At 39.8% G+C, this 23,071-nt stretch overlaps 1 protein-coding gene across 24 annotated transcripts in view; it reads right to left on the bottom strand.

Moving 5' to 3' along the window:
* The window catches only part of ABI3BP (ABI family member 3 binding protein), a 263,204-nt gene extending 245,955 nt beyond the window's left edge, over positions 1 to 17,249 (bottom strand). For 17 of the 24 annotated variants that reach the window (XM_049709992.1, XM_049709995.1, XM_049709997.1 and 14 more), the window contains exon 1: positions 17,063 to 17,247. In XM_049709992.1, coding sequence (XP_049565949.1) covers positions 17,063 to 17,141 — 79 coding nt within the window. In that variant the 5' untranslated portion in view covers positions 17,142 to 17,247. Of the gene's footprint in view, positions 1 to 17,062 lie in introns of all 24 variants that reach the window. The other 7 variants (XM_033433301.2, XM_049709993.1, XM_049709996.1 and 4 more) reach the window with 4 other exon arrangements.
* Positions 17,250 to 23,071: the final 5,822 nt, after the last annotated feature.

Genomic DNA, 23,071 nt, shown 5'->3' with positions numbered 1-23,071 from the left:
AGTGCCTGTGATTTTTCTTTGTAATCATTTTATAAACAATGGTATTTTTCAAGGGAGCCAATGAGTTCAGCTTAAAGCCCTAATAGCATCCATTAATGAAGTACACTATAGGTAAAATATAGTTAGAACATCCTAAATGTTCTGGGAGAGCCCTAGTTTATGAATATGCCATCTATTTCTTCAAAAATATCTTTATATTTACCATGCATTCTGGTTTGGGGTTAGAAAAATTTGCTCGCCCTCCATAGACAGCACATATAAATTCCCCACATGAAGTATTTTTTAAAAACTTAACACTTGTGGAAATGCCATAAAAATTTTTCATAATGGCAGAGAAGAGCCTGTTCAAAGTCTGTTCAATTCTTCCAAGCAAAATAAATCCCCTTTTTCTGTACGCCCCATTTCAGCTTTATTCATTCCTCAGTTACAGCCTTTACTACATTGTATTATCCTGTTTAGTTCATCTATTTCTTTTGCTATGATATAAACTCAAGGACAGTAACCATTTTTCTTCTTTGTAACTTCATGCCTCCTACTATAACATTAGATGTTTATAAAATGTTTGTTAGTTTGTTTTTCTCTAAGAGATAAGAAATTTCACAAAGACCTAACCTGAAGATATAATTACATGGAGAAACTTCAGCATGAGGTCAAAGTTAGGGAAATGAGAGCCTGGCCTGATCCAGGTTTGTCCCAGGAGACCCATTTGCTCCTCAGGGGAATTTAGGGATGTAGGTTAGCTACAGAGTGGATCTTGGATCTGGTTCTCCTAAAGCTGTCTTGGGTACAGGTTGACTCTTAAATGACAGCAGGACCAATACAGACCCACCCTTGGCCTAAGGCCAGCCCTGAAATCACCTCTGGAATGAATGACAAGGCCATTTACCAAGACCTTGGAAAATGTGGTCCTTAAGCCACTCTAAGCTACCAAACATTTTCCATGATTACTTTAAAAGGTTATTTGTTCACATATTTTTCCAATTACTCTTTGGTCAGCACATATGCCGAGCTTTTTGTGGTCCTGGAAAGGTAATTGATCCAAAAATTCTCTTTCAGAATTTATTTCCACTTACCCTTTGCCTGTAGGCAAGACTATATTTTCAAAGCCATATGCCAATAAAGACTACATTTCTTATTTTATTTTTAATTCCACTTAAATATTCCTTTAAATTATAACAAAAAGGGCAGCAAATACACTCCCCTTATTAATTACCTAACGTTGCACTATAAATTAGCCCAAAGCTTTGTGGCTTCAACAATGATAGCATTTGGAAGGAATGCTATTGTGGCTCAGGAAGGAACTTGGGAACAGCTGGGTTAGGTAGATACGACTCAGAATCTCTCATAAGGTTGCAGTCATGATATTGTCCAGGGCTGCAGTCAGCTGAAGGCTTGACTGAGGTTGGAGGATGCACTTCCAAGATGGCTCACTCATATGGCTAGCAAATTTGTGCTGGCTATGGGCAGGATTTCTCAGTCCCTCACCATGGGGACCTCTTCACAGGATTGCTTGAGTATTCTCATGACATGGCACCTGGCTTTCTCCAGATTTGGAGATTCAGGGAAAGAGCAAGGTGTGAAGTGAACTACAATGTCTTTCATGACCTACCATCAGAAGTCACACATGTTCACTTCACTTCTTCTGTAGATAGAAGGATATGGATGCACAGGCCAGCCACAATTCCATGTGTGAGGGGACTACACAAAGGGTAAATACATGAGGTGAAGGTCATTTTGAATTGTGTACTTCCACTTTTAAATTTTTTTGCACCATATCAAAATCAATTACATAAACTGTGTATTCACAGCTTAGTTATGAAGTTTGAGATTTTTCATGAACCATCTCAAAGGCCCTTTTTCATGTTTTATGAATATGGTGGTAATCCTTCCAGCCACTCACTTGAGGCATCCTAATTCTAACTCAGTGAAAGGCATCTGCCTAGACATGTGGTTCTTAACTTTCATTGGCTCTTAGACTTTTTGAGAATCTTAATATCTAAAGACCAGCAGCGCCCCCCCCCCCCAATGTACATACCCACAAATGTGCTATTTTACATACAATTGGAAGACTGTTATGGACTCCTGTAGCTAAGAAAAAGAACTCTAACTTGCAAGCAACATACACAATGTTTTCAGCTGGCTGCCAAATATAAAGGTCACAGCTAATGTTCAACAAAAGGCTGATGCCCAATATTAGCTGAAAGACTGGCTAGTTAACAAGTCTATGTAAGTCAAAATAACAGAGGACTTTCATGTGAAGTATCAAATTCACCTTTTGTTTCACAGTGGTATTTTTCTTAATTGACCTGGTAAAGTAAACTGTTCATACTTTACAGTGGGCTATCTTGAGTTTGGGTTACACTTAACAGACGCTTCAGGCTAATATTAGGCATTAACTTTAATATACGTATACACAAACAGAATGACTCACTAATATCTCATAATGTCACCCAAACCTTCCAGAGTTAAACATTACTCACCACCAAACAAGGTTAGTTAATGGTGAATGCTGTTCTTGCTTCAGCTAGCAATGCAAAAAAATGGTTTCTAGGGCTTCCCTGGTGGTGCAGCGGTTGCGAGTCCGCCTGCCGATGCAGGGCACACGGGTTCGTGCCCGGGTCTGGGAGGATCCCACATGCCGCGGAGCGGCTGGGCCCGTGAGCCATGGCCGCTGAGCGTGTGCGTCCGGAGCCTGCGCGTCCGGAGCCTGTGCTCCGCAACGGGAGAAGCCACAACAGTGAGAGGCCCAAGTGCCACAAGGGAAAAAAAAAATGGTTTCTAAGTATAAAGCCAGACAGAAGTTCATCACAGGAACTAGAGCTCTCACTGTCTGAAGCTAAACATTTTCTACAGTCATGTATCATATGCTGAACAAATGAAAAGCACAGGTTCTCCAAATTTATAGAATTATAGTAAGTTAGCTAATTTCCTCTCAGCCACTTTCTTTGAATTAGTGCCCTAGTGCTTGGTACTGGTTATATAAACAGATCAGTTTCTATAACTGTGTATTTCTCCATACACAGTTAATCTCATCAGAATCATCAGTGACATTGTTTAACGTTCAGATGATCAGACCTACTAAATTGGAATGTGGTGTGACTATAGTAAGGCTAGAGGGAGTGAAGGGCGGGGTTGGGGGAGGTAGAGCTCTGCATACTTAACAGATTCACTAAGTCAGTGGTTTGCAAAACATGGCCCCAGCATCAACAATGATGAGAAATGTAAATTCTCTGGACCACTCCACCTCAGGTCTTGAATCAGAAACTCTAGGGATGGGGCCCAGCATGCTGAATGTTAACAAGATGATTCTGATGCTTGCTCAAGCTTAAGGACCACTGCACTCAGTGATTCCTTGCTCCTCAGTATAGTTTGAGAATGATCATCTCCAGGGTTGTTGAACAGCTGTATCTCGATAAAACAAAACTCATGGGTTTCTTTTCCTATTCCCATCTAAATATCTTCTACAACCAGGCCTTGTGGATGGATGTAGGCTGCAAGTACCATAAAGGAAGAAGGGTAGATGGGAGAGAGACCTTAGAAAAAAGTAGATAAATGGAGGTACATGTTTCTCCATGTTGGTTGTTTAAAGAAACAAACAAACAGTCTCACAAAATGAGAACGTCCCTAGAAAGAGACATCCCTAAAAGGATCTTGACTCGGCTAATGCTTATCTTTTAATGTCATTTAAATTATTTGATAACATAACTTACAGGAAGTTTATTTAGTGTTAACATCTGTGGTTCCTTTGTGGTCTATGAACCTCTGGCCATGAAAAGGAATGTTTGAAATGGATGTTTCTGGGACACCAGAAAAACCTTACAGATGACATGTGAGTCATGGGTTATGATGACTTTGGAAAACACTACAGTAAATACTTGTTGTCTTAATTTTCTGACATAAGTGAAAACAGATGCTTGGATTGAATGGCCGGTGAAGAACAAGTGTTATATAATGCAATTCCGCTAACAAATCTAGGGTCTCCTAAAACTGAATGGTGTTCTTTGTACACAGCTGGGAAAGGCACCTGAAAGTATGAGAAAGCACTGACACATTGGTGAAAAACTGTGAAAGTGGGACTTCTTGCCAAGAGTATGTGGAGAAAGAATTTTGACTAACCTAGATATGAAGTATTGTTACTTCTTTACGTGATTCAAGGATATTTTTTATTAGTTATTCTGGTGATTCAGTTGTAATATCAATATTTTAAATTTGAGTTACTGTTCCCCAAATAGGATAGTAAAAACAATCACTTGCTCTAGTGAAAGGTTGTTTATAAAGAGTTTTACAACTAGGTTGTTCTGCATTAAGAACAAAACTCTAAATCACACTAATACCAGTATGTTAATCAATCAAAAATGAATGGTGAGTCACACCACATTTAATCCATTCTAGGACTTTCATCTATTTCATATTTATGTTTTTGATTTGTATTACAAGGAGAACAAATACGACAATGCAGCATGGCACATACATGTGTAAGCACATAAGCCTGGATCTGGAAATGTGATCTTATATATCTGTATGTATATATATATATATGTATATGTATGTGAAACACCACCACTGTGATCCAGTTGCAAATTAGAGGATCACATTTCATGGGGACAGTTGACACAGAAACTCAGTTTCATGGAAATGTTGGCTACCAATCAAATGAAGAGACACATGGCATTCACACTTAAGAGCCAACTCGAGCCACTGGAAAAGGCAAAGTTCTCTGCAAGTTCTTGAAAATATCAAACACCAACAGCTACCCTGGAACAAAAATCCAGGAACAAATAAAAAAATGACCTTACAAAATAACACTATGATATCTTGCGTTTATCATGCATATGTTATTGCCATAATTCATGGGACATGCTAACTTATGCCATATTCAAAACCATTTAAGAATGAACTCTGGTGTTAATATACGGTATGGTTTGTCTCATCTGGTAGGCACAGAGCTTATCAAATTAATGTAAATTTGTGCTTTTTGTAGGCTTGCTGATGCCAAGATAAATGATCAGGAAACCATGATATTTTCAATCAAGTGGAATGTTTAGCATGACATAGAAACACCCTTTCCTGCCTTGAAAAAATATACAAAGTGTGCATTGTCTTCTGAAGGGCTGATTCCTGCTGAATCCAAACGGATGAAGAGTCAACTGTGAGGTGAGGTCTAGGGCCAAAGTGGCCAATGGCAGAGGTTGGGGGTGGAAGCCAGAAGAATGTTCTGAGGACTCATGGTGTTGAGAGAAGAGGGAAAGAGGAAAGGAGGGAGTTCAAGAGGAAAGAGAGAGAGAAGGAGACTGAAGGGAAAGAAGGATTACGAACAAAACGAGGGAGGACAGAAAAAAAACAGAGTCTCATTAGGGGACTTGATCAGTCATCTGATCAGACCAACCCAGTACCTGAGAGTTGACCAACAGACCAGGCATCCAGGAGATCAAATCACACAGAACCACATCCCAAGCGTATGTGGAGGAAAAAATGACCAAGGACCATGATTTGTGCTCCCAATTCTTCCACAATAAAAGGTAAATCTTCTCTGAGCAAAAGCTTCCAAACCCCTGCGGGAGAGTTGGCCGGGGGAACAGGAGCTGCTGGTGGCAAGAATTATGTTTAAAAACCCAGAGCATGGGGGCTTCCCTGGTGGCACAGTGATTGAGAGTCCGCCTGCCGATGCAGGGGACACGGGTTCGTGCCCCGGTCTGGGAAGATCCCACATGCCGCGGAGCGGTTGGGCCCGTGAGCCACGGTCACTGAGCCTGCGCATCTGGAGCCTGTGCTCTGCAACTAGAGAGGCCACGACAGTGAGAGGCCCACGTACCACAAAAAAAACAAAAGAAAAAACAAAAAACCAAAAAAACCCCACAGCGCCGTGGCTCCCGCCTTCAGGCCCTGGGTCACTGTGAGGCTGACACCCCACACGCCCAGACACATGAGACTCTGACTTCCAGCAACAGAGCATTCTTTTAGCTCAGCCTCTTCTCAGGAAATGTCCAGGAGACAAGGGTGTCCAGATCCTTCTCTAGCTGCCAGGGCAGGTGAAGAGTTTTCAAAATTGTGGCTGGCCTTCCACAACTCCTCTTACTTAGGTTAAGAAAATTACTACCAAAAAACCCATTAAAGTCACCCTAGTATTATTATTTATTAATGGAAGCTAAAAAGAGAACTGGTATTTTTATTATTCCCTTTTTTCAGGGAAGCAGATCTGATGTTCAGAGAGATCAGGTCACTTGCCAGGCTCACAATGACTCCAATACTTTACTCATTAGCCCCTATTGCCATTTCCCAATATTTATCCTCCCGATTCATAACAAAACTACAGTTTAGGGTAAACCTCAATGGCAGAACATGGCCAGCATCACTTTCCTTCTAATTCTAGGAAAAGTATGAGTAATTAGAGTATTATTCTGTGACAGTAGGATCATTGGGGTATTTAAAGAGGATGAGCCATGGGCTTCCCTGGCGACGCAGTGGTTGAGAGTCCGCCTGCCGATGCAGGGGACACGGGTTCGTGCCACGGTCCGGGAAGATCCCACATGCCGCGGAGCGACTGGGCCCATGAGCCACGGCCGCTGAGCCTGCACGTCTGGAGCCTGTGTTCCGCAATGGGAGAGGCCACAACAGTGAGAGGCCAGCGTACCGCAAAAAAGAAAAAAGGGGCCCTTCTTCAGATCATCTGATACCTGATCCCAAACTTACTGGATAGAGATGCTTTAACTCCATCTGGGAACGTGAAAGGAGAAGGAAACTCTGTCCTGAATCCCTCACTGGCATATCTGTAACAGCACTGAATTCCAGAGTTCTCTGCCAGCATGACTTTGGCAGTCACCCCAATCCCCTCCTTCAATGACAGAATCTGCTGCTCTCAGAGAAGGAAGGCCTGTTAAGACTCGCATGCCCACACACGTGTGCACAGCGGACTCTCAGCAGGGTCCTTGGAAAACCAGAATGTTTTCTTATCAGCTAACAGATTGGAAAAATCAAAGGATGGCATTAAAGGAGGAAGGAAATCTGAAACTCCACTTTGGCATCTTGGAAGCAATGTACCCCCAGCTTCATCCTATCAGGGGTTCATTCTCCACTCAGAGAGATCTTTCATTTTATTGGAGACACAGCAGAATACACTTCAAAGATGTTTCAGATTATAAGTCATCCTACACGCTCATAAATTACTCTTAACGTAAAGCAGAAAGAAGATGGGCTGGAATGTATATGGTAACATGCACAATTAAAGGAACAATTTCCAAAGGCAATTCACATAACCCAGACCTTTGGAATGGGGGACATTTATTCAATGTTTTCTCAACTCGTATTTTGCATTGACTGGGATCATAGGGTGCTTTTTCTTAACATATTACATAAATTCATTTTTTCTTCTTTATGTACATAGGTATCACTTAAAGCTAGTGCATGACAACACAATGGAATAGCTTAACTCCTGCAGATTTTAAGAAAATGATCTTTGTGTGGCCAACATATATTAGTTTTAAATAGAACTAATTTCAAACTCCTGAATGCATGAAATGTCTAAATCATCCTTATAATCCTAATATGATGATTTTTAAAATTATTTTCTTTTTAAATTGTATTTCTTTTTAAAGTTAATTTTATTTTTTAAATTAAAATATTTAAGTATGTCACTCCCCCTCCACTGGTAACCACCAGTTTGTTCTCCATATCTGTGAGTCTGCTTCTTTCTTGTTATATCCACTAGTTTGTTGTATTTTTTAGATTCCACATATAAGTGATATCATATAGTATTTGCTTTTCTCTGTATGACTTATTTCACTTAGCAAAATGTCCTCCAGGTCCATCCATGTTGCTGCAAATGGTAAATGCCATTCTTTTTTTACGGCTGAGTAGTATTCTACTGTGTGTGTGTGTGTGTGTGTGTGTGTGTATGTGTGTGTGTGTGTACCAATAATATTAATGTGATGTTTTTTTTAAAGTTAATTGAATGACAGAATAAGCAAATGTAAGTCCAGTTCTGAAAAACAATCAGCCATAGCTTCTCAGATCTAACCTCTGAGATTTTGTAAAAGTAGACATTTGAACTTACGTTCTAACACCAAAAACAAATGTTAAGCTGAATTTTAAACATTTTCTTATTTTATTTGGCCTGAGAAGGAAGTTTAAAAGTTTTCCAAATAATGCTTCAAAATCCAGGAACAAAGTAGAATGAAAGAAAAATCACCTTTAAGTTTGTTTTAAAACTTAAATAATAAAATAATTCACTTGCAACTTTTAAATTTTACCCTGCACTCATCCAGAAAGATTTATGAAGCACTTACACATGCAAATTTTCAAAACCTGTAGATCAGTGGTCCTCAACTCTGGCCACATTAAAATCACCTGAGGAATTTTTAAACTCTCCCATCCCAGACCAATTAAATCATAACTGAGTAGAGGAGCAGAACAGTACTGATATTTTTGAAAACTTTGTTATTCTAATGCATGGGTTACAACTGCTGAGGATAGATATTATAGTATTTATACTCATAGCTAAACTTATTTTAAAAGTAAACACTGAGTTGCTATATCATAGGTGAAACTTAAGTTAGACCTCAATTTTCTCTAAAATTTCTAAAATTTCTAAGTTAGACCTCAATTTTCTCTAAAATTAATTTCTAATCTGACCAGAAGGTGCTTGGACTGGGTGGATTTGGTCTGATTTTCTAGTGTATGGCTTTAGATGTATAGTCCTTGCTTGGAGAACAATAATGAAACTTCTATGAAGGCATCACATCTCCTAGCTCCTTTCCAGAATTCCACAGGGAGGGATGTTAGCTGACTTCACAGCCTGCTACACTGAGAAGGCCTAAAAACCTCAGACTAGCTTTAAGGCTCCCACATTTCTACCAAAATCACTGGGAATATAAGTCAGGGTTTTGTTAGATCAGGGAAACCTACAACACACTATAAAAATCTCACTGTGGAAAGTTCTTGGTGGGGAACCCAAGCGAAAATTATGAGCAGTGGGGTGGGTAAGTCCTGATTCAGTCTTGCTGTCCACAGAACTTTTACAAAGTAGCCTGAGGCCTTGAAGTTTACCCTTCTCACCATGTACCTCCCAGGCCTTTGGGACACCCCAACACAAGAAGAGACTGTGGGCTATTCTCTATAGAAAATACTCGGTAGGGTATTCTAGTATTAACATTCTACAAGGTTCTGGGTGTCATATTAAGGATATATTTTGTGTACAACCTAAATTTTGTGTTTTGATTCCTAGGGCATATGGAAGAATTGTTGTTGTATTCATACCAAAAAGAGCTGAAAGAAGCTCCTTTAGTTTAACAAGTTGTTGTCTCCATCATATCCACTGCTAGAAGTATACTTTCATCCTCCAAACAAAATTTTAATTCGACCTATAGCAACCCCTCCACATACTGGAAGAGCCACTCAGTGATGTTTCAGAAACACATTTTATGGAGACTGTATCATCACCTTCATAGGTGTTAATTGCTTAATATTTGTACATTTTGTCAAAGAGAACTTTCATTTTGTCTTACATTTTCTCTTTTTAAGAGATGATGGCAGCTGAGTCTTACAAGGAAGGAAAAGCTTCTATTTTGGGGGCATTTACTTTGCATACTGCTCTACATGGGATTGACCACACTTGAGGAATCCAGGCATTGACTGGCCTTTTATATACAGAAAATAGGGTCCACACTGAGTGCTGAATATATACCTTGAGTCTTCGTAGTAGTGAGATATTTACCTCAATTCTCAGGGATTTCCTACAACAACTCCAACCATGGAGGCAGACAAATTGGTTAGTTTGCCTGCTGGGCATCTGCCACTAAAGGCTGAACTCTGTGAGAAGTAGATGGGGTGTTAATGCCCAAACCAGTATATTTTTCTGGAGTTAGATTTCCTGTATTAGTTCCACTATATCATTTACTAGCTGTGTGACTTCAAGCTGCCATTGGCCATTTTGTGGTGGGTAGACTCTAAGATAACCCCCAGTAATCCTCATCTCCCATTATTGGGTAATCCTCTTGTGTGACAGGACCTGGAAGTTGCTTCTATCCAAGAGAATATGGCAAAGGTGATGGGTTGCCACTTCCATGATTAGGCTGTATTGTAATTTCCGTCTTGCCTGCAGACGCATCTGGGCTTGTACACCTTGATGAAGCAAGAGGCCATAATAGAGAAGCCCATGTGGCAAAGAAAAGAGGTGACCTCTGGGCAACAGCCAGTATGGAAATGAGGCCCTTAAACCAATGATCCTCAGGGAACTGAACTCTACCAATAGCCACAAGAACTTGAAAGGTGATCCTTTCCCAGTTGAGACTTCAGATGAGACCTGAACCTGGCCAACACCTTTGCTCCAGCCTTGTGAAAGACCATGAAGGGGATGACCCAACTAAGCCAGACTCAGACTCCTAACCCACAGAAACAGTGAAACAAAAAGTGTGTGATGCTTTCAGCTGCTAATTTTGTAGTAATTTATCATGCAGTAGTCGATAACATACTCTTTACGCTTAGTTCCTCATCTGTGAAATGGGGATAATAATATATATTCCATAGGTGTAAGGATAAAATGAGACAATGTATATAAACACTTAGCATTAAACAGCATGCCTGATACTTAGTAATATGGTTGTTGTAATAGTCTTTAAATGTTATTTTAACAGAATGTACGTATTTAAACCATTGTTTTTCTTTTTTTAGCGTGTTCATTCTTTGGCTGATACTATTTATTTTTATATTTTTATTTTACTACCCTCGTAATGTCTCACATTAGATTATCCTATTAATTTTTTAATTTTACATTTATTCTTAGATCACTTTCATTAAGTTCATCTATTTACTTTCCATATTCTCCCTTGCTTTTATACCTGCTTTTATAAATGGCAATCAGGAATCAGGCAAAAGGGAAATCATTCTGAGGATGGTGACCCAGATAGAATAGTTGGTCACATTTGCTTAATGCCCCTCCCTTCATTAGACACCTCACTTTCATCTTAAGACAAATATTCTGTCAACACACATTAACCTATAAAAGCATTTTAACTGTCTTTTCTATAATACAGTATCAATGAATTCGTCGATTCTCAAGTGCTACCCTGTGCCTCATTAACTTTTTTTATAATATATTTATTTATTTATTTTTGGCTGCGTTGGGTCTTTGTTGCTGCACGCAGGTTTTCTCTAGTTGCAGTGAGCGGGAGCTACACTCTGTTGAGGTGCACAGGCTTCTCATTGAGGTGGCTTCTCTTGTTGCGGAGCATGGGCTCTAGGCACACGGGCTTCAGTAGTTGTGGCACGTGGGCTCAGTAGTTGTGGCGCACGGGCTTAGTTGCCCCGCAGCATGTGGGATCTTCCCAGACCAGGACTCGAACCCATGTCCCCTGCACTGGCAGGCGGATTCTTAACCACTGCGCCACCAGGGAAGCCCCTGCCTCATTAACTTTTGAGAGCGAGAGATAGAGACTAAAATTCCTTAATATTTAGTATCTCAGCCTGATATAGCAGTCTATAAGACCAAACTAAATTAGTGAACGTGTAATTAACACAGAGCACTGGGTTCTAAACATGATAGTCTTAGCATCAAAAAACTATATTTGATCAACTTTTACATTCCTAATACAAGTTTCTTTTATCACAGGGGCTGGATCTCATTCAGTTTTACCTAGTAGACAGTGCTTGAATAGACAAACAAATCTATACAACTCCCAAGAAACTAGAGCTGTAGAAAATGCTAAAATAATTCCCCTGTGGTTTTCAGACTTGTTTGTTTTCTTTTAGCAGTGGAACCATTTTTTCCTAATGTACTCTTTAATACAGTCCCACCAATATATAAATGTATACTACTCAAATAAAAGCAGAAATCCACCCATCAGGGTTCTTTGCCCTCCCCACTATTCCTCCCCCAAACTCCTTGTTCTAAGATGGAAAAGACCCTCCCTGGCTCCTTACAGGTATTAACTACCCTCTGGAGAAAGGGACTGGGTCACTGGAGTGACACATTCTTGTTTTGTCAAAGTGAGGTTGGGAGTGCTCCGAGGAGAGTGAGAGCTAGACTCCAGGTGAGTGGCTGGAAAAGTTTAGAGTAAGACATGAGCCCTCTTCTCCAAAGACAATCTGCTACTTCTGCTTTGTAATCAATCTTGGGGAGTCAAGACAGATAGAGACAAGGAAGACACAGTCACATCCAGTGTGGACTCAGTCTTGGCTTTCCCTCTGGGTACTTTAACACCTGCTGAGCTCTGGCCCCTGGAAGTGGCCTGGGCTCTGGCCATGCAGCTACCCCTGTCGGGAAGGCCCTTCCACTACTCTCCTCCTTGCCCCAATGTATGTTTGTCTTCCAGGCTCCTACTTGGGTGCCTTATCCCCTCATAATTTTTGACCCCTCTAGTCTGGATTGGGTCCTTCCTGATTGTTCTCAAAGTTCTTTGTGCTTCAGCCAAATCAGAGGATGTTCTCACTCTAATGTAATTATTCCTTTACAACCCTGTCTTCTCCATCAACTGGTCAGGAAGACAAAACCTTGTCTTCCCAGCCTCAGTGCTCTGCATATACATGGAATACAGTTTGTTACTTGAACAAATTAACATATCTTTATGTAGAGCAAGGAACTGATATTACATAGAAATTAAAGGTATGGTCTTTTGCCACTTGCTGGCTGGATGACTTTGGGCAAACACTCTGAGGTACAATTTTATCCTCTGTAAATGGAGAGTAATAAAATACCTGCTTTACGAGAGAGAGGCATGGACATATATACACTACCAAATGTAAGGTAGATAGCTAGTGGGAAGCAGCCCCGTAGCACAGAGAGACCAGCTCGGTGCTTTGTGACCGCCTGGAGGGGTGGGATAGGGAGGGTGGGAGGGAGGGAAATGCAAGAGGGAAGAGATATGGGAACATATGTATATGTATAACTGATTCACTTTGTTATAGAGCAGAAACTAACACACCATTGTAAAGCAATTATACTCTAATAAAGATGTAAAAAACAAAATACCTGCTGTATAGGGGAACTTCGAGCATTTAGTTAGTTTTCCACATTAAAAATATTTAGCCCTAAATTACCACAAACAATATGAGCTCAAATAATGTTATCTATAATAATAGTGATGAGTTATTGATAGCTATGGGAGTTACTGTTATTAACATCATCTGCCCTGCGATTTTTTTTCTCCTTGGAGTCAGAGATTTCTACCCTGTCAGGTAAGAACCTGAGGCCAAAAGCCAGCTACCTCTTCCCTCTGCACTAGCCAAGAGTCACGGCCAAGAGCCTCATTCCCTCGGGCCATCTGATCACACTTGTATTGGAGATGCTCCTCTCTGGTTTTCCTCACACCTACATCAGGAGGACTGATAGAGCTGCCTAGAAATAGTAGCCTTTGCCTGCTAACTGACTGCACTTTTCCAAACACAGGAGTTTCTGCAGAGGTGTGTCAAGCCTCTCATGTCCCATTATACTGCATTATTGCTCTCTGTGGTTTTTATTTCTGCCTGTATGCCAGGGAAAAAAAAGTTCTATGGTTCCAAGAATAAAGAATCCTAGGGGTATCTGGAGCATAGGGGCTTTCAAGGATATAAAACAATGTGAGAATTCTTCAGAGCCTGTATTATGGTCTAATTCTCCTCCTGAAAAACAAGTTCAAGAGGATCTCTCCTGGAGGATCTGTGAGGCTTTATCAGTCCCCACAGAAAAGCGGATCCTAGGGCAAAGGTGCAGCTTTCCATAGAGAAAAGCAGTGTTTAAACTTGACAGTCAAACTTTCGGTTGAGGAAGATCAGGCTGGAAAACAGTAGAGTCCTTCTCTCATTGTCCTGCAGAGCAACACAGCTCCCTTGCCCCACCTTTCACCAAGAACATGCCACCTCATTTGCTACCCTCCCAGAGGTTTGTCAGATAGTCTGGACACAAGATCACATATTATTTGGTGTGCATATTTTTTTCGGTATTGATATACTTTTCTGCAACCCAATAAACATTTTTTTGAATACCTGTTATATGTCAGACCCTTTACTAAAAGTTTTGCAACTCTTACCTCATTTACTCCTAAAATACTGTAAGACGGTTATCATTATTCCCATTTTACAGATAAGAAAACTGAGGCTTAGCAAAGGTAAATGATTTGCCAAAGAACATAGTCATCAAGGGGTAGGGAGGAGAAGAGGTCCATTAATAATACTCTCAGACTTTAAGCTTTTAAAAAGTAACAAAGACTCTTGCAGTATCTTATTTTCTATAACAAAGTATGTGGCTATGTACGCAAGTATGCATAAGACACGTAAGAAGTGATTTCTTATTTAAAAAGTAATTTCTTTTCCCTATAAATAGTCAGCTGTATTTATATTCATCAACTATACGCCACCTCCCCCCACACACACACACGCAGCAGACAGGTTCTAGGGAAAATGTGAAGATTAGGATAATGTTTAAAATCTTTACAAGAAACCTTTTATTCAAGGGAAGGACAGCATTCACATGTACACTACAGAACTTAACTCCTAAGATTTGGGTTGGAACAGAGCAGAACACAGATATCCAGTCAGGAACCTGGGATCCAGTCCTGGTTCTGTCATCAATGTGGGAAAGTTACTAAACCTCCCTGTATTTGGGTGCCTCCATTTGTAAAATAAATGGTTATACTGGTCAATGGTTCCCAAATATTGACCTGTGATGAAGTTTTCATCAGTCTGTGGTAAAATGAGAAAAATAGAACAATGGACTTATTTGTATCAACTCATTTGTTTTATAAATCTGTTAAAATGGTTAGCTTTTATGAGCAATGGGGGCTTCCCTCCTTTGAACATTCTCACATGGCATAATTCAAGTATGTTCTCTATAATGGGACCCTGATATTAACAAAATATATGTATTTTTATGGGTCCATAAATCCAAAGGTCTGGGAAACCCTAGCCTAGGTGATCACTAACATCCTTCCTAGCTCCAAAATTCTATACTCTTCTTAAATGACAAATGATATTTAACTAACTCTAAAGTAGGAAGGAAAAAGAAAAGAAAAAACCTTTTATCTCTTTTTTTTTCTTATTTATCTCTGTATTTCCCCAAATGTGAAAAATAAGCCCCTGGCAAGATATAATAGCTATTCCACTAGAAAAAGGACTCTTAGTCAAATGAGTTTGGGAAACAATGGGTTAAATAGGTGGGACAGTTTTCTTTACTGAGAAATTTTCAGAACCTGTCAAGTTCTAAAGTCTGTTGTGACCCCACCCCAGAACAGAAAAAAGCATGAATGCTTCCCAAGTAATTGATGGGGAGAAGATGCCTGCCCTAAACCCCTTTTGAGGACAGTATACCTATTCCTGGAATGCAGTTTGAAAAAAGCCAACTTCAGCTAAAAGAAAGTCCCTTGGTAGCTTCAATGATAAAGAAAAAACTTAGCATTAGAGACAAGGAGACTTGCCATTTATTTTATAATTATATTAATTTGATAGTTTTTTTTCAAATTACTGAACCTATGGATATTTTTTAAAATTACAAAAGAAACCTGGATGAAAATACTTCAGATTAAAGTGCAATGAACAAGACAAAAGTTCTGTGGCTGTTTTTGACAATTTTTTTTTTACCATAACAAATAAAGGAAAATTGTGTCAAGATTTGCATCTAGTGATTGCAACATGATAATTAAAGCATTTGGAATTTGCAGAAGTCTGCAGTCACAAAATTATGGCTCTCATCCCTACACAGTAAATACAAGGTAAAACAAAAACATTTGGAGGTATTAAGCCTGAGAAAAACTCCAGACTTTTCTCAGATGGTGGGTCCTTGTTAAATATTTTAGCAGTAGGAACAGTTAATTCTGAATGCTTGTGGCTCATGACTGATTTATTTAAACACTTTTACTACGATCAAGAAACAGAATACTTGATAGAAGAGAAAGATCTAGTAGTGTATATTTTTATTTTATTTTATTTTGCAGAGTTATCGTAGAGTTGAAAAGGTTTACTCAGCCTTTTTTATTGCTTTTTATATCATCATGTGAAATATCAACTAGCCAAACCCTTCAGCTTTCATGCTCTGGATTCAAGTTTCACTTAATACACGGAAGAGAGAATGGTTTTCACTTGGGACAAGATGATCTTGGAGCAAACTACCCAGAGGGAGGACCTAGCAGGATCTTTGGATATTCTGACCTGAACAATCTTTCTTTCCGACTCTATGCACAGCAGGGTTTTGACAAGCTCATGGCTCTGCATTGCCTCTGATATTTTCCATCATAACTGTATGAAAATTCCAGCCTGTTTTTCCTAATCCTGCTGACTACAGCAGTCTGAAACCATAAAAAGCCTTCACAGACCTGAAGTTGGCTTGGAAAAGTGCCTCTGCAAAGGAGCAAAAAACTACCTGCAACATTTATGTTCAAAGATAGGAGAGAGGTAAGCTCTTGTTTTGGTGCTGATGGGCTCAAGAGATTGTTTTTAGCGTCTAAATTAAGACATTTTCATTTTCTTCTGATGACATTTGTAAACAAAATACCAACACTAAAACGAGAGCAATTTAGCCAGGAAAAGGAGTGTCATGTCCAGCAGATCAAACCCTCTTCCAAATTCCACCAGAGAGAAGTGTCTATATATCAGCACATGACCGTTCTTTGTCAGTGTGCCCTGCCTAGAATCCTTCAGCCTCCAAGCTAACAGGTATGTGTGAGGTTTACACAAAAGATTCTAGGTTTCAAATCAGCTTCTTTTAAACCTTCAGCTAGCACTGATTTAGTCTCTGAGGAGGGGGATAAAAACACCAAACAAGTCTTTTCAGCAGACTATATAATACCCATCTATACCATACAATTCAATATACAAATACTGTAGTTGAAGCTATACCATTCAAGCTACTGTGAACATCTGCTAAATCTAATAAGAAGTTGGTTTTCATCTTTTGCAATAAAGAGATCCAACTGAAAATTAAATAGAGGGGGGTGTGGGGAAGCAAAAGTTTAAGCTACTTCTCCACACATTTGAATTCTGACTCTCCGAGAAGAACTCTATTCCCCCCATCTGGCAAAGCAGATCACATTTAATACCAACATTTAAAAACTAGTATCTTTTAAACATTATTTTGAAAACACAAAACATCAGAGCTACTTGCCTTTTGGCAATTTCTGTGCATTTCCCAGGGCTAGTGCAATACTTCCACAGAGAAGTAGACACCCCAAGCTGGAGAGCATGTTGCATTTGCCACCTCACACGGGGAGTGATGCTGGTGGGAGTCCCGCAACCCTGGAGCTGCATTTAAGTGGACTGTCTCTCGGTGACAGAGGAGGGCGGCTGCACTTAGCTATGCTGTGGGCTTACTCACAGGGGGTGGAGACAAAATGACATCACACCCTTTCCCACACACACATCAAAAAAAAAAAAAAAAAAAAAAACGCACAGCAGCAAAAACATATCATCACATTTCCTGCTAGGTTGTAACTGTCTGTCTCTTCTCTTCCCTCTATGATATAAAACTTGAAATTATGGTCAAACTATATTTATGAAAGAGAAAGTAGTTGGGCAATTTTGAAACATGTGATGAACTCTTTTTAAAAATCCAGAAAAGACATCTTTAAAACCATTGGAACATTAAAAATATAAAATGAAACCTTATTCGGAAGGAAACTGTTTTTAATTATCTGGTAAACCAATCCAATTCTTCTTTCAAAGGGGAGTAAGCTCATAAAAATTCACTTTGAACCATTTGGAAGTTCCAATATCATGAGAAACTTTTAAGAGTAAGTCATAGGCTACACAGCTATTCATTATATATAATACACATGCATGCATACATAGATATACACACAGATATATATTGGGTTGGCCAAAATGTTCGTTTGGGTTTTTCCTGACTGATGTTACAGGAAAACCCGAACAAACTTTTTGGCCAACCCAATACATACGGATATTCTATAGATGTGGAGATATAGAGAAATCACTATCACTAATTGATCCCCAACTCTGGGACAGGCTCTGTAATAGTGTCTTTACCTACATTATTGCATTTTAATCCTCACAGTGACTACACAGGAGATCTTGTGTTATCTCTGTTTCACCAGTGAGAAAAAACTGAGCCTCAGAGAGGTTAAGAGTCCTGACCAAGCCAGTGTATTCTAATGGTTAATAATTTGGATGGGCTTTGGAGCAGAACTGGCTGGGTATAAACTTGGATGCTATGTGCCTTTGACAAATTTCTCCGTCTATATCTCATCAACACTGGTTACATTTAAGGGCTTGCTCCATGCCAGGCACTGATCTGATCAATTCACATCTATTCATATGTATTCCTTAAAATAACCTAGGAGACAGGCATTGCCATCACCCCCATTTTACACAGAAACTGGCCATAGGGAGGTTAAATGAAAAGCCCAAGGTCACGGTGCTAGTAAGCAACAGACCCGGCATTTTAATCAGACAATTTAAGCCCAGAGCTTCCATTCTTCATGACTACACTTTAAATTCAAAAATAGAGATGACAGTACCAATTTCACAAATCTGCTAGCAGGACTTTTGGACAGTACTTACCATAGTGCCTGGTACACAGGAAGCATATCATAAATGATAGTCAATGAAAACAACAAAAATAATGACAATAATAAATCCCCCAATTAAGCAGAACTATGATTCTAACCCAGGTACATCCACCTCCAAAGCCCATGTGTATCCTCTCTCCCTCTACATCACATGACCCCAAATATAGGCATTGCTGGAATGACTGGTTTAAAGCACTTTAAATGTTGTCATTTAAATCAACTCTTTGAAAATAGCTTATTTCATGCGGTTGCTGTAGCTGAACCAAAACAGTAAAAGGGAAATGGAATAATGGTGGTCCAATGAAATTCTAGTCAAAAAACTTACTAAAAGAAAAAAGACACACTGAAGAGATGGCCCCGTCTTCCAAATAAAGCGTGAGAAGGCACATTGTTAAAGTCATTTAGAGCTGGCCCCGGCTAAGCTTCCAGCACAGGAATGCTCTGGCACTGGCTACGAGGGGATTGGGTTATTTAACAGGTCTTTTTCGTCTCTAATTTTTTACTTGAATAGGCAGCTCTCTCAAACCCCCAGTTTAGACATTCATCCAGCTGGCACTGCTGATTCTACTTCTATATCCATTGCCATCAAGTTAAGCCAGTGAGGCCACTATGTTAGCAGGAAATGACAGGGTTTTTTTTTTTTTTTTGAGGGGGGTAAAAAAGAGCAGAAATATTGGGGGGAAAAAAAAAAAGAGGCTGGTTCTTTAAAACAGTGTGAGAAGCTGGCCGGAAGTTTAGGTAATGGAATTCAGGAATCAGTGTCTGCTTGGCCTGTGGGCTAAATCAGGTCTACATTAGCAATTGTTATTTGCAGATTGGAACTGACTGGGGGCTAATTAAACAAAGGTCAGTCTCTGATTAGTATTTTGTCAGAAAAAGTTGGTTGCATTACTATAGCTAGTGGGACAATGAACATTCAAGGAAGACCCTGAAAGTATAGAGGTCTCCTGAGATCCTGAAGGAGGCACGTCCTAAAGAAACGGACCACGTCAGAGAAGGCATTTTACCTTCTCAACAAACAAAAAGTTTTCTGTCATGTCAGAGTCTCAGCCCCAACAGGAGGTAGACAAATAGTCCAGAAGAACTGTTAAGGGCCTTGCTCATAAAGGAAAACATCAGGGCTGTGGTCATGTAACCACTGGAGGATTTAAGGCCATTTTTTAAGGAAGAATTACCTTTGCCTGTGGGTATATTGGAGATGATGATTGTCGAAGAATTTGCACACACACACACACACACACACACACACACACACACACACACCCCGTACATCTCCCAGGTGTCACAAGAGAGTGCCAAACCTAAGTCCTGGTTCAAATGCCTCTGCAGGCACCTGTGTCTGTGTTTACCTGGAAATACAGAAATGTGAAGCTCTGTTTGTGAGATGTAGAATCTCAGATTGAAAAAAGTTGTTTTACACATTTATTCAAAGCCCATAAGAGTGTATAACACCAAGAATGAACCCTAATGTAAGATATGAACTCTGGATGAGGACAGTGTGTCATTGGAGGTTCATCACTTATAACACATGGTAAAACCTCTGGTGCGGGGATGTTGGTAATGGGAGGGCCAGGGGTATGTAGTATATCTCTCCATGTGCGGGAGCCAGGGGTAGGTGTTTGGGAAATCTAAGTACCTTCTGCTCAATTTTGCTGTGAACCTAAAAATGCTCTAAAAAAATAAAGTTTATTACCAAAAACTTTTGTTGAAAGAACATTTAGGAAGAACTTCTGGAAAATCCCATAAACTATACTTGTATTTTCCCTCTGTTCTGTGAAGGCAGGGGACCGTGCCTGTTTTTGTCTATCACTGTACCCAGTGACTAGAATCTGATAAGAATGCTATATGTTAAGATGAGTAAGGGTCAAATGAAGCGGAATCCCTCAATTCCTCCATATTGTCTAAAGGTATCAAGCCAGAGAAAGCTAGACTATGACTTGGAATGTATGATTGTTGGGGAAGGGAGGTAATTCTCCAAGAGTCTCTCACATTTCTGGATGTCCTATGAGAAGAGGCACTGATTCGATTCCCTGTGCTCCAGGGATGTTGCTACAGCAAACAGCCTTGGAAGAGAGAAGTTTGTTTACTGATTCATGTAATAAAGATAAAGTCTCCCTCTGGGGCAAAGGGAACACATGCTCATTGTCTGTTATCAAAGATTCAAGTTCCCTAAGCTTGGGTTTCCTTTCTTGTAATATAACCTGTGGCATGTTTTTAGGTATCACCTGTACCTCTTGGTGTGGTCCTGTGGAAACTGGGGCTCCTAGAATGAGCACAGATGCTGATATTCAGGCTACAACTATTGCTGGGTGTAAATAACTGTCCTTTGTCTTTGACCCAGCATCCTTGTGTCTCCTGCCAGCATCCGTGAAGTGTGCGGGTTGGCTTGCACATACGGTAAAATCCCAACCCTTCACAATTCTTGACTTTAGCATTGACCCACTCCATAATATTTCGTTAGGTAATCTTTTGTATAGTGCCATTACCTACATTCAAGTTCACAGTAAGAATCAGCCACGAAACTATCGTGCATAGTTAAGAGTGCTGCCGACATTGCTTATTAAATCATATAGTACCCTCTTTAGAAAAGCCCTGGGGGAAAACCTCTGTTCTTTATGTCCAAAAAAATGTAATCTTTTTTCTGATCAGCTGCATTTATTTTGTGACATTGTTCTCTTTTTGCGTAGACCATTAGAAAACCAGAACCAAATGTGTCCCCCACCCATATTAAGTACATATAGGTCTTTGCAGTGCACATGTTTTGACATCATCCCTGGCTTTTTTTTAACCCCACCCTTTTTTCTTGCTTATTTTACTTAGAGTCGTTATGCGGTTTTCTAACTTGCTTTCATTTTTTTCTGGAACAAGGTGAAGTAATAAAACAAACCCCACACTGGAGTTATGTCAAAAATATGTGTCAAAATAGGTGAAGTGGGAATCTGTGAATGTGCTCTCTGCTTTCCTTTTCTACACAACAGTAAACCCTGATGGAGTTCTGGTACAATGATTGTAGAGCATACTTTCTTTATTTATATTTTCTCCTTGGGAAAGTGGGCAAAAGGCAGGTGGATGCCCAGAACACTACTCGTACTTTTCCGTCATTTTATGTTTGGCTTTTTAAGTGTTGAACATTAATTCCATTATTTGAAATGAGACTTCCACTAAAACTCATCAGTCTTTCAAATCTTGCCTGTAAACTCTGTGCAGTCATTTTACCCATCTGTTCACACTTTTGAGTCTCTCATACATAATGCCCTATGCTAAGAGAGTTTTAAAGGCTTATGGATCTACAACTAATAAAATGCAAAGATATGCTGTGGGTTTCTAGGGGATGCTAATAAAAATAATTTTTATTATGACTCATATTTGAAACTGGAAACCCAGTGTCCCATGTTTTCAGCCCAAACATTGTTTCTGTAATTACCGTACTGAATGAGACTCATGATCCAATTGGAGGAAAATCCTGCTCCAGTGGGGGTACATTTGACCAGAGCACGAAGTTCTTTTCCACAATGCTTTTTTGGCACAGGGAAGTATGGCCCTTTAAATGACTAAGTGATGTTTGCAGATCATTCTTCAGTCTGTCTAAATCTTGACTAGATATTTGGCTTCATAGCTTTGAAGGAATTAGCAACTTGTATTTATAAAAAAACTGTAAAGAATTCTTTCTTTTTATTAAGCTGGAAACAGGCCTCTTTAAGACCTAAGTTGTACATCTCTGAGCTCTGAAGTTTGCCTTCCTTATTTTGTCTGAATTCTGCTTTCTTTGTGGAAGTGCTGAGTACTGAACTGAGCTTGTGTAGGTGAAGGAAATATCTCCCACCTAGGATTTAAATGATATAAAAATTGAGGGAGTCAAGTGCTGAGTGGGGAATACAAATTTGTAAACCAGAGAAGGGACTCTGAAAAGGAGGATGTGCCAGAGAAGGCTCCCTAAAGTAGAGTACAGCATCAGGGAGTTCAAGACCATGAGAAACATAAGGAGGCAGCAGAAGGTAGGGCAAGTAGCATGGTGATCCTGGGAACATACCCTAGATAGGAGATTTTGCCAGCAGGCTGTCTTTTATACTTCATTGCATGTGGTATATGAGAGGCCTGATGTGTACTAAAGCCTGGCATGAGACAGCCATGATCATGGCCTCCTAAACAACAGAGTCTGGATCTTTTTAATTTATTGTTTAATGGAAGTGCTACTTCTCTGGACACTTCCTAACTTTGTTACATTGTTTTTAGGTGTGACACCCAGGTTACAAGCAGAGTTAATTAAGTTCTTTAAAGATATTGCAAAAATTGAGGTTGAGAATTACATTGTGGAATGTCTCTATGAGAGGGTGAACAGAAATAAGGAAATGGAAAAAAAGGACCCCTTTGAAGACAATTTGAGGTCATATCTCCCCCCAGGATATGCATTTGTGGGTCCTTTGGGCCATAGCTACCACTGAAATAAAGCATAGAACAGTATTCCAAAGGGAAGGACACATTCTGAATCCAATTAGAAAAATACACCCTGAGGAGGGGGACCAAGGAGGTGGAGTGCGAGGACGTGGAGCTCAACTCCCCTCACAACACATCAAAAATACGTCGACATG

Source organism: Orcinus orca, chromosome 5 (assembly GCF_937001465.1).
Source record: "Orcinus orca chromosome 5, mOrcOrc1.1, whole genome shotgun sequence".
In the NCBI taxonomy this organism is placed as follows: Eukaryota; Metazoa; Chordata; class Mammalia; order Artiodactyla; family Delphinidae; genus Orcinus; species Orcinus orca.
Note: the sequence above shows the minus strand (reverse complement) of the source record. Positions and strands in the feature narration are given on the sequence as shown.